Consider the following 11,847-nt stretch of genomic DNA (forward strand, 5'->3'; position numbering starts at 1 on the left):
CTCGTATATACTAGAAAAAGGCGTATGTTTGAGAACTGCTTGTGCTGCTGTACAAATTGATAGCAATGTTATTCTGTCTAGTAGAAACCATTCTAATCTCTGTATTTGTAATTTTGTTAAGATTATTGGGTGTGATTTTTCGTATTTGGTACCAGTAACATCCCACCAGCTGATTACAGCCAATTACACAGTGTATCACAGACTACTACCTACCCCTATTGAGATGAACCTTACATTAGTAAAACAATTAATTAAGCACCAAGACCTATTAAAAGTCTTGAAAGAAATCCAAGAGAGTAGAAAAAAAACCTTAATTACTGTCCAACATGGTACAAAAGAGTGTCGCAGACATTTCTTCATAGAAATCCTTTCTTTGGGATTTCTCCTTCTTCTGGGAAGCAAAGGGCCCCAGAAGAAGAATGTAAACAATTGTTATCAGCTGTTGTGAAATGTAGCAGGTGTCCCTGTGATTGGCTCATCTTCCTTGTGTACCATTAAAGGCCAATCACAGGAGCAGCTCAGGGACAGATTCCCTGGGCAAAGAACTTTGTTATTCTTTCTTTCTATTCTATTCTTAGCATAGCTGCTCTCTGCAACTTCTTATTCTCTTTTAGTATAGTTATAATGTATTATATATCTTATATCAATAAATCAGCCTTCTGATCAAGAAACAAGATTCTCGTCCTTCTCTCACCACAGTGACCGTCTCAGGTCGCTGTAATATCTGGTGACCCCTCGTGTCAGGGCAAAAATTAATTTGATAAAGACCAGAGGAGCAAAAATTGCTGCACTGGGTAAAATCCTGTATGTGTAGCATGTGATGGTTGCTTTGAAGTGACCACAGAAGTGGATTCAAGCCAGGAGCTGAAGAACTGAAGATCCTGATTTGGACAGAGTTCACAGCCAAGGCTGACCACAAAGAGAACCTTCTTCTGGAACACCTTCAGGAAGATGTTCGCAGAGCTGGCCAGAGCAAGCTGGACATTTTCACAAGGTACTTTTGTCTTTTCCCTTCCTGATGAACCAGCCCTTCGTAGTTTGTGGCGGTTGGTATGGCAGACACATGCCTTGGAAGAAGAGGTTCAGTTCTCCCCTTCAGAGGAGAAACTTATTGCCCTCTGGCAAAAATGGTGTAGAGAAGATGGGATTTTTCTGTCAGCAACAGATCTCTATGAGTTCTTTCGATGGGCAAAGCTTTTTGAGTTCTTTACTCATGTCCTGCATGCCTTGGATGTTTTTGTCTGGGAGTGCATGAACTCCATTTTTCAGTTTGTCTGGGGCCAGGAACGTGTTTTGCCTTTTATCTACCCAGCATTTCTAAAGCTCTTCCCAGTTTTGAAACGGAGAGCAGCTATTTTTCAATGGATTTCTAACTGTTATGGACAGGCTCCGTTTCCACCGTCCCCGGTGGGAGAAGACCCGGCGGGGGATGAGTGGGGGCTTCCCAGCCCCCCGTCCTCAGCGGGAGAAGCCCCGGTGGGGGATGAGTGGGGGCTGCCCGGCCCCCCCTGCTTCGCGGCGGGGGGGGGCGAAACTGCGCCGAGCGAAGAAGTTTTTTTTACTCTTTCTCCGGAGCCTGCGCAGACGGAACCTTCTCCCCCCCCTCCTTCTCTCTCCGGGGGGATGGGAATGGGCGGTCCCGCTCGAACCAGTGCCGTTGGTACCGCCCCTGCCAGCGCTGCGTCCGCCTTCAAGACCCGCCTCACCGGCGCGGCCGCCACTCCAGGCGATCCCGTCTCCGCCTCTCCAGGCAGTCCCGCCCACGGCTTCACAGGCCTCCCCGCCCCTGCCAGCGCCTGCGTCTGAGAATGCAGAAGAGGCACTTCCTGTGGCTGCTGAGTTGCTAAGCGACGACGACGCGTCTCCAGCTTCCGGCTCAGCGGAGGAGAAGATCTCTCCGGCCCCTCCGGCCCCTCTGCCGCTTCCATCGGCCTCCTCGCCGCCTCAAGCCGAGACGGTCCCTGTTCAGGATGGTGCTGGAGACGGCGCCGAACCTGCGGGACCCTCGGAAAAGCCCGCGGCTGCTCCTACATCCAGCGAGATTCCCTCCCCGGTTCCGGCTTCCCCCCCGCTGCCTGCACAGGCTGCCCCAGCAGTCCTGCCGTTGTCGGAGGCTGTGTCCTCCGTGTCGGCGTCAGAGACTGCCCTGGAACCGGCGGCTTGTTCGAGCTCGGACCATCCCGGACCGGTTGCTGTAGCAGCGGCCCCGGCGGCTGGCCTCCCCTTCAGTGGAGCGGGGAGTGCTCGCCAGCTGACTGTCGGGGCGATGTGTTTGCCTGCTTTCAAGATCAGCATTCTCGGCGGGCTGAGGGGTGTTTTTTCGGGGATTGTCCCATGGAGGCTGCCATCTCTGCCGCCTCTCTTGCGCCCTAGTGGCGGGGGGCAGGTGCATCCCGAGAGCTCTGCCTCTGATCTCCAGCCCGGAGGGGGTGGGGATGATGCCATGGGGCGGATGAGACACAAACCCAATGCATTGCAGGGGAAGAGGGCACAGATGGAGGAGACCATAGCTGGTTTGCTGTGGGAAACAAACATCTCCAGACCCCGGATGGGATCTCTGGGAAGGCTTCTATTTCCCTGCTGCTGGCATGCCTCAGTGGTTTTGGGGAAAGGAAGCGTGTCCCCACTCGTGCTGCCATTGTACTGGCAGCAGGGTGCAGGCCTGTGGGAATGCAGAGCCTGCCTCATGGGTTTGGCCTGGGCCGTTGGGCTCAGGAAGTTTTTGGGCCAGGGCCAGCATTTGGCCTCTTGGTGTTTCTGGGGGTTGAGGTTTCTCCTGCTGGTCCTGGTCCCCCTTTGCGGGCCAGTTTTGGGGTTCCAGGTCCATCATGGGCCAGGGCCCCCAGGGCCTTTCCTTCTCTGGCACTGCTCTGCTCTGCTGCTGCTCTTTTCATTTTCGATAAAAAAAAAAAAAAAAAAAAAAAAAAAAAAAAAAAAAAAAAAATTAAATAAAAAAGATTGAAAACAGTGGGCAGCAGCTCTGAAGCACTGAAGCATTGAAGGGCCAGAAAAGGACATTCTAAAGTTGTTCAAATTGTTTGAAATTGTTTGAAATAGTTGTAAGATTGTCAATATGTTTTTGATAACTGTTGATGGGACTTTTGCAGCAAGTCTGTTTTCAGGACGGAAAAGGACTCTCAGATATCTAAGAGAAACAACTTCAGCTCTTGGACTGTTCCTGAAACCCAGCTGCTTGGGCTTGAATTCTCTTTGCATTGTTTTTTGCATTTTTTTAGATTGTAGGATTGTTTTAGTGATTTATTAGTATTGTATATTTTACAGTTGAAGAAATCTCCTGTTCATTTCACATCAGCATTTTTCTTTTAATTTATACAATTTAGAAGGGTGAGATGTCGCAGACATTTCTTCATAGAAATCCTTTCTTTGGGATTTCTCCTTCTTCTGGGAAGCAAAGGGCCCCAGAAGAAGAATGTAAACAATTGTTATCAGCTGTTGTGAAATGTAGCAGGTGTCCCTGTGATTGGCTCATCTTCCTTGTGTACCATTAAAGGCCAATCACAGGAGCAGCTCAGGGACAGATTCCCTGGGCAAAGAACTTTGTTATTCTTTCTTTCTATTCTATTCTTAGCATAGCTGCTCTCTGCAACTTCTCTTCTTATTCTCTTTTAGTATAGTTATAATGTATTATATATCTTATATCAATAAATCAGCCTTCTGATCAAGAAACAAGATTCTCGTCCTTCTCTCACCACAGTGACCGTCTCAGGTCGCTGTAATAAAAGAGATAACCAGAATTCTACAAAGAATAAAACAAAATATAGATTATCACTGGTGAGATGTGATCTTTGAGTGGTCACCAACTGCAAATGGAATCGTTAATGAGTTGTGCCACCCTATTGTAATTTTACTAATATTAGTTGAGATAAGCTTAAGATTATCTATTACATTGTTAATTTAGAACTGGAGAATACTACAACGAACGGCTGTACTAACCTCTTTATCAAACGTACATAGTGAAGCATTAAAAGACACCTATTGCCATGAAAGTTTTCATTAAGTAGAAGAATTTACTTATTTCCTAGGAAAGGGGGGAATGAGACAGAGTAGAGATCCATCCTGAATTAGGTGAAGTGTCTAACAATGGTAAAAAGTCTGTGAGGCCAAAGCTGAAAGAAAAACTCGTATGCCGAGACAGCAAGGAGACAGAGAAAGAAAAACAGAAAAGACCACAAAGTCAATTTGCCCTGACCTAGAAATTCCTTTGATAAAGAAGAACTAGTGCTAAATGTCATGCGAGATGAATATGTATGAACTTATTGTGAAGCTGTATGCATATGCATTTAGAAAGGAGATAAAAGGAAGTCTGAAATTTTCAGAGGTATGCATGCCCTTTTGAAGAGAATTTTCTCCGTGTGCGTCCGGTGCCGTAAATAAACATACTGAGCTTTACAACTTTTATAAAGTTGTGAGGTTTCTTCTTTTCTCCGCAAAACAGGGTCTCATCCCTTCCAGAGGAGCCTAACACATGTAACAGCCCCAGGAGATGAATCTTAGTCTCATTTTATGGAAAAACACCTCCAAGGACTGAATTTTGAGGCATTGGAATGCTAGGGATAACCAGCAAATGTGCCTCCAGCTGTTCAGCATTGCTGGGGGCAGCTGTGGCAAAAGTCTCACAAGTGCTGACTGCTCCGCTGCCACATCTGTTTTTCCCTACTGTCACCCACAGCCCCTGAGACCACATGCAGCCAGAATGACTCTGCAGGAAAATGATAACCATAAAATTACAACAAAATTGAGTCCCCGCTCTGTCCTCACTTGCTACACCCAAACTCAATCCTGCACCAAAGACAAGGAAAGCACCTCCCAGGAGGTGGGAGATACTCCCACCTCGGTACCTCACAGCAGCATTCCCACTGGGAACGTCCCCCCTGTGAAGATGCTCAAGCCTAAACCAGGTGGCACCATTGTGTCTGCAGATGCTGCTGTACAGGAACCTCCGCCACCTTTGCTGTGACAGGGACCACGATGAACAGTAGTTATTGCAATGGTGACTCAATGGGTCTCCCTCTCCTTTTTGTCCGTAGGAGGCTCGCCGGAGGACCCGGAGAGAGAGGTCAGCCCTGCCCTTTGGCAGGGCTAATGAAGCTGCCAGGTAGCTTCCAGAGGCCGGGAGCGTATCCAAATCTGGCCCTGGACCTTGCCGCTGCAGTTACCGCCCTGCCCGCCGCTCACCTTCTCCAGGAGAGGGAATATCATGGGGGGAGGGAGGGCTCCAAGTCCACGCACAGAATGTCAGCGAAGGGGGGAAACCCACCCTGGACGAGGCCACTCGGGTAGCACCGTCGCTGGTACCAGATGAGAAACCGGGTCCCTGTGCAAAACAACACCCCAGACCCACGGCAGCCGGGCGCGTGGGGTGTTGATTCTTTCCTAGGGAGACAAAGGCCGGACGTGCTTTACCACCTGCTTCGCCGCTGCTTTGTCATGACCCCTCCCCTCCGCCCCGGCCTTACCCTACGGGGCACCGGGTGCAATCAGACCCCCGCCGGGAGGTTCATAGGCGCAGCGCTGTGGTGCGGGGAAAATGCGGAGGGACACTAGGAATATCACCCACCGGGGAAGAAAATCCGACTCTGCAGAGACAATCCAGGGCGGCCAGGGAGTGACGCACCGTTCACTCGGACCGGACCCGCCCCGCCCCGCCACCAGCCTTCCCGTCGGGCCTGTCGGGAGAAGTAGTTCGGGCCTGGACCTGGGTCCAGCCTGCCCGCCACGGCCCGATCACCCGGGCCCCGAGGCTCTGCCGGTGCCCCCGCAACTACCAAGAGGCCAGCCCGGCGGGGCGACTGAGACCGACCAGGTCGCAGAGCAGCCTTTGTGGTGCTACTTACTTCCCCCTGTGATAAACGAATTGACCAAATTTAAGAACTGTACAATTATCTTTATTATTATGCAAGCAAGAATAAGCAAGGTTCAGCGCTGGGCGGCCAGGAGTCCCCGCTCCTCTTAGGCGCGCGCCTTTCCCCCTTTAAAGTTCGCTTTTTATTGTCCCTTTCTTCCGAATTCCTGGATGACGTGGTCCGTCTTCTGCGCTTGCTCCTCCGGTTGCTAGGGGGTCTTTTTCTGCCTTCTGGTGGTCGTGGGATGAAGGCCCCAAGTCTTCCTCTTTGGCCGCTTTCCTTATAAGGCATATCTATAAGTCTAAATTCTACGAGCTAAGCAATTCTTGCAAGGTTAATAATTGTTACCATATGTGACGGTATCTAGTTACAGAGGGTCTCCTATATCTATGGGGTGGAATTTGCAAACCAAGCAATTCTAGCGAAGTTAGTAATTGTTACCAGATGTAGCTGTACCTAGTTACAGGGGGGGTTTGTAAACAAAGCAGTTCCTATGAAGTTAAAGGTTTTACCATATGTGACTGCACATAGGTAACACTATATCCTGCTAAACAAGAGCTATTTAGCTATTGTTTTATAATTTAAATTATCTAGCTATTAATGAACAAACATATTGTTACTTATTATACCCCTACACACACACCTTTCCCTGTCCGGACTGAACACTGTCTCATATTCCTATCCTCATCCTTTGGCATTCAGACCTAGAACCACATCATCTCCGGTCCATCCCTCCTCCTCATGGCCATCGAGCTTACAGGAGAGTGATTTCAACTGAGCTTAAAAGAAGGAAACAGCAAGTGTTTCAGAATCCTTGAAAGGTTTGGATTGGAAGGGAACATAAAGATTATCTAGTTCCAACCCCCTGCCATGGGCAGGGACATCTTCCACTAGACCAGGTTGCTCAGAGCTCCATCCAACCCGGCCTTGAACACTTTGGGGAATGGGGAACCACAGCTTCTCTGGGCAACGTATGCCAGTGCCTCACCACACTCATAGTCAAAAATTTCTTCCCACTGCCTAATCTAAACATGCCCTTTGTCAGTTTGAAGACATTGCCCCTTGTCCTATCACTCCATGCCCTTGTCCAAAGTCCCTCTCCAGCTCTCTTGTAGCCTCTTTAGGTATTAGGAGGTGTGAAAAATGCCAATCACTAATTTTTAAAATTTAAAAAGTTTAATAGTAATAAAATGGTTATAAAAATAGTAATATAATTAGAGTAATAAAAATTTGAGCAATTGGGATTAGGACAATACGAGACAATAAAAACAAAGAGTTACGGACAGTCCGGGTACCTCTTTCTGGGCAAAATAAGCTTGAAAAAGGACTCATGTTAACAGAGGATTAACCCTTAAAAGCAATAGCCTGTTGCATATTCATACATCTCATACATGATGAATAAATTCAATTCAAACAAAGGATTCAGTCTGGTCAGTGTCAGCTTCTGCCTCTTAATCCTGACAGCATCTTCAGGGTTGAGCAAGGCAGGAAGAAGTTGGTTTCTTCTGATAAGAGAGCGATAAATTCTTTTTCTCTGAAAGATTTAGGTGTCCTGTGGCTGCTATCTCGGTGTGAGTCCTCTCTTTTAAAAAAGTATCTTACATAGCATAGTTTATATTTTAACATTATGCTATAACCTAAATCTATATTTAACACACTACTTAAGAAAATTAATACAGCATAACTTTCTAACGTAACATATATAATATTCATTTTAATATTTGCAAAAAGCCAATCATAAAATATGCATTTTTCACAGAAGGTGCTCTAAGGTCTCCTTGGCACCTTCTCCAGGCTGAACAATCCCAACTCTCTCAGCCTGTCTCCATAGCAGAGGTGCTCCAGCCCTCTGAGCATCTCTGTGGCTGCCTCTAGATTCGCTCCAGCAGGTCTACATCCTTCTTATGTTGTGGGCTCCAGAGTTGAATGAAGTACCACAGGTGGGGTCTCACCAGAGCAGAATAGAGGGGCTGAATCCCCCTCCCTTGACCTGCCTTTGATGCAGCTCAGGACACAGTTGGCTTTCTGGCCTGAGTGCACAGTGCCAGGTTATGTTTAGCTTCTCATCCACCAATACCCCTAAGTCATTCTCCTCAGGGCTGCTCTCCATCCATTTTCTGCCCAGCCTTTACTTGCACTTGGGATTGCCTCAACCCAGATGCAGGACCTTGTACTTGGCCTTGTTGAACTTCATGTGGTTCACATGGGCCCACCTCTCAAGCCTGTCTAGGTCCTTCTGGATAGCAAATAATCAAAGCGCTTCCATATAAATGCACACAACTCTGAGTTGAGAAATGTAAAGAAAAATAATTCAAACACCTTTTAAACACCCTTCTAGCTAACTGGATCCATTTAACCCCTTCAAACCTGCTCAAATATTCCTACAAGGGACTTAAACCACTTTTTCTTTACCCCACCAGGCTCTCAAAAACACTGACCCAACAATCATTCCCTTTTTCTTATTTCTTGGGCAATATTCAAGAGGTTAACTTTATTTCTCACCATGGATTCTTTGTTGCTTTCTGTCTGGTTCTGCTGTAACATTAATCCGGATAAATGGATCATGGTAATGAACATCAACAGAAGAACCACAGCCATAAATTCACCAGATCTGGCCTCTGAATAAACCTTAATTTTACTCTGACAGCAAAATCAGATTCAAAAGATCTCTCTCTGTAGCAGGTAGGGCCTGGCGTTCGGAAGATCTCGTGATGTTACGGGAAGACAGGGCCCCTGCCCCCTTAGATAAGAAAATTAACATAGGAATGTAGCCCCCTGAACCAGATGCCAGTAACTTTCCACTTGCCCAGCAACTTTCCATTCCCTACTAACCATAGATGGTAAGGACAGACCCTCACCTGACGTAGAAGCCCCCTAGACTATAAAACCCCATGAGAAGAGAGAATAAAGGCCTTTGATCCTCCACCATATTGGTGTCCGCATGTTTCTTAGGCCCGAGCGACCCTGGGGAAGGGGGTCACCGTGCTGTTTCCTGAAACCAGGCCGCCTGCCTTGTATCAGAAGGCAACATCTCTCCCTGCTGTGCCCAGGGCCATATCAGTTTGCTGGGCAAGTTTCCAAGACAACCCAATATTCACAGGAGCATGGCTATAATTAGGAGAGTACATTGTTAATTTAGCTCCAGATTTTTTTATTTTGTTGTATTTTAAGCAAAGAGAAACTGCCTGTATTTTCATATCTTTATCTATTATCATATTATGGTTTAATTATTATTCCAAGCACAAATAGCAATGCTTCAGTGAAAGTTGAGCTGCCATGAAGGGCTCACTGGGGCAGAAAACACCTCTGCCTGCATCTCTTTTTTGTGGCACATCTCATGCAGCTCCCTCCCATTCCCTCCAGCCCCCAAGCCTCTCAGTTGAGACCCCCCAGGCCCAGGATTTCCCAGGGATGTTCTTGGTATATAATAGGAGCAAGGTTAGGGAAAAAAAAGGCAGGATCTGCCCTTGCATTAATGATAATTTTTTGAAATGCCAGTGCAACTGGAATTGTCAACTTTAACCTGATAACAATTCATCTCATCTATCTATTTAAAGCAAATAGCCCTCTTTGGAGAATACTGGCCCATAATATTAATGGTGTCAACACACTGAAGTGTGTAAATCCAGCTTCTGGGTGGGCACAACAGGTCCTGGCCCCACATAGTGGGACCTCTCTGTGCATCCTGGTCCTGCCCCAACCTGCTCAAGGCATCCTTGGCCTGGTGACATCAAAAAAATGCCACTATGAGCTTCCCTCCATCCTTGCTGGAAGCAGGAAGGTGGCAAGGCTGGGAGCTGGAGGCTCTGGTTTAGGAGCCAAAATAAGTGCTGGATCAGGGCACACAGCTTCTAGCCTGAGCTTTTTGGGTAATGAACCATCTAGCAAAGCATGGTGTCTGTGAGAGTGTGTGAGGAAGTTGGATTCATTCCTCTAGTAGGTGGAGGTGGAATTTGGACAGGAATAACAGTAGGGGGACTAAAGATAAACCCAGGGATGGGTACTGGGCAGCATCAGCCTGGGATTTGGGAAAAGGGGCCATCACTGCCATCTCACCCCTGCACTCCCTCCCTCACATGGGTTCCAAGCTCCATGGCCACCCTGGTCACAGCATTCCATTCATTATTAATGTGTCAAATAACAAAGAAAGTGCAGCTTTATGGTAATCGGGAATTTTTCTCAAGGATCTGGCACAACTCCAGGTTCAAAGAGCACAGCAGAGCTGCTGGTCCTGTCCCCATGAAAGTGCAACCTTGCTCCCCTCAGCCTGGTGCTTCAACCCCTCCAAGCTGCATGTCTTGACCTGATCCTTTTATCCCTGCTTTTGGCTTAATCCTATTGTAGGAGAGAACACAAATGTCCTTCTTTCAGGGAAAAGATGCTATGGCTACTGTTCTGGGTACCATATGCCAGGTAATAACACAAGATGATTCAGTGTTTCGGAAATTAAAATTACTCTTTATTAAAAGTGTGTATTCAGGGAGATATTGAGTTGCCAGGGGAGTTCCTACATCACCTTAGCAGTGAGAATTGAGGCAAGCTTGCCTGGCTCCTTATGCTGCCAAGCACAGAGTCCACAAGGTGCTTGAACCTGTGTAGGAAGGACTGTATCCTGTCTCAGAATCCTCCCAGGGCTGCTTCTGGGGAAGCACTGAGCATCTCTGGAAAGATGTTAAGAGCCTCCCTAAGTTCTTTCCTAATTCAGTGGGAACTGGTGGATCTCTGCCAATGGGAAATGCTCCAGCTGTGAAAAATGTTTATTATATGATTGGCTTTTCGCAAATTTTAAAATGAATATTATATCTGTTATGTTAGAAAGTTATGCTGTATTAATTCTCTTAAGTAGTGTGTTATAGTTTTAGGTTATAACATAATGTTAAAACAGAAACTATGCTATGTAAGATACTCTTTAACTAGCTCAAGAAAGAAATGAGATAATCAAGAAATTCTTTGCACAGAGATAACAGCAACAAGCTCCAAGAAAAGAAAAATTGCCTCATTATCAGAAAAAAAAACTTTCTTCTACTGCTTTTAAGAGTTAATCCTTTGTTAGAGAGCCATGCTTTTTTTTTTAAAGCATCCGAACATTCATATTCTTTGCATTTATTGTCCTTTATTGTCCTAAGTCTGATTGTCCAAATTCTTATTGCTCTAATTTGTATTACTATTTTTATAACCATTTTATTACTATTAAACTTTTAAAATTTTAAAACAAGTCATTGAGGTATTTCGAACAACCTCAAATGTTTTGTCTCAGGAAAATAGCAAGAAGCCTAGCAATGATGAGAACCTGCTGCTTCAGAGGGGCTATTTGCTGAAGGCAAAATTTGACATACTTTATTCTACTCAAAATTTTACATCCCATGCATGGAAAGCTCAGTTGTACATACAGATAGGTACTGAAAAAATAAACTAAAGCAGAAGAGAGTTCCTTTCTTCTTCCTCAAATCCTTCTGGCATAGGTGGGATGATGGGAATATCATCCAGGATGAAGACACAGTGGTGCCCTCAACAGGTGACCTACAAAATGCTGCTGTGGTCATCAGGTGCTTAAATGCTTCATCAGAGACTCCTGCAGGAAAAGAAACCCTTAAAATAGTTGAGTCAACAATCATCCTGCCAGAATCAGAGACATTAGTCTGTCTGGGCTGCAGTTGACTTGAAAGCTGATAAACCTCCTTTAAAAACCCAAATAATAGACCTACTGTAAAAGCAAGAACTGGAGACAGACAAGGTGTTTATTCTCATCCTGAAAGAGCCTGAGTGAGCAGCTCTGTCTACTTCCTGAGCCCAGAGACTTCTGTCTATGCCTGAGGGGCTGGCCTCATTGGTTGTGGGGCTCCAGCAGTTTCTCTTCCATCCAAATCTTATGGAGTAAGATATCCCAGCGGCAAAGCAAGAGACAAACTGAGGTGATGGGGTGTGAATGTGGCCAGCCAGGGCATTTGTGGCAAAAGAAACAGCACAAAGCTGTCAAAACTCT

The 11,847-nt window shown here is 46.4% G+C and overlaps 1 protein-coding gene and 1 long non-coding RNA gene across 2 annotated transcripts; one reads left to right on the forward strand and one right to left on the reverse strand.

Annotated features, from left to right (window-relative positions):
* The first annotated feature begins 833 nt into the window (after nt 1–833).
* On the forward strand, nt 834–3,690 carry LOC135460844 (uncharacterized). The gene is made up of 2 exons (XM_064737802.1): nt 834–994; nt 1,387–3,690. Exon 2 carries the CDS (start codon nt 1,430–1,432, stop codon nt 2,960–2,962), a length of 1,533 nt encoding a protein of 510 aa, XP_064593872.1. The 5' UTR covers nt 834–994; nt 1,387–1,429; the 3' UTR covers nt 2,963–3,690.
* Nucleotides 3,691–4,505: 815 nt separating this feature from the next.
* LOC135460845 (uncharacterized) lies at nt 4,506–5,615 on the reverse strand. The gene is made up of 2 exons (XR_010443307.1): nt 5,478–5,615; nt 4,506–5,394 (listed from the first exon to the last, which is right to left on the reverse strand). It is a non-coding gene; the product is annotated as an uncharacterized LOC135460845 (long non-coding RNA).
* Between the last annotated feature and the right edge of the window lie 6,232 nt (nt 5,616–11,847).

The sequence above is a fragment of the Zonotrichia leucophrys genome, unplaced genomic scaffold, assembly GCF_028769735.1.
Source record: "Zonotrichia leucophrys gambelii isolate GWCS_2022_RI unplaced genomic scaffold, RI_Zleu_2.0 Scaffold_107_151726, whole genome shotgun sequence".
In the NCBI taxonomy this organism is placed as follows: Eukaryota; Metazoa; Chordata; class Aves; order Passeriformes; family Passerellidae; genus Zonotrichia; species Zonotrichia leucophrys.

Excerpts from the sequence above, each read along its gene's own strand:
- LOC135460844 (XM_064737802.1), top strand. The coding sequence starts at position 1,430 with ATGAGTGGGGGCTTCCCAGCCCCCCGTCCTCAGCGGGAGAAGCCCCGG.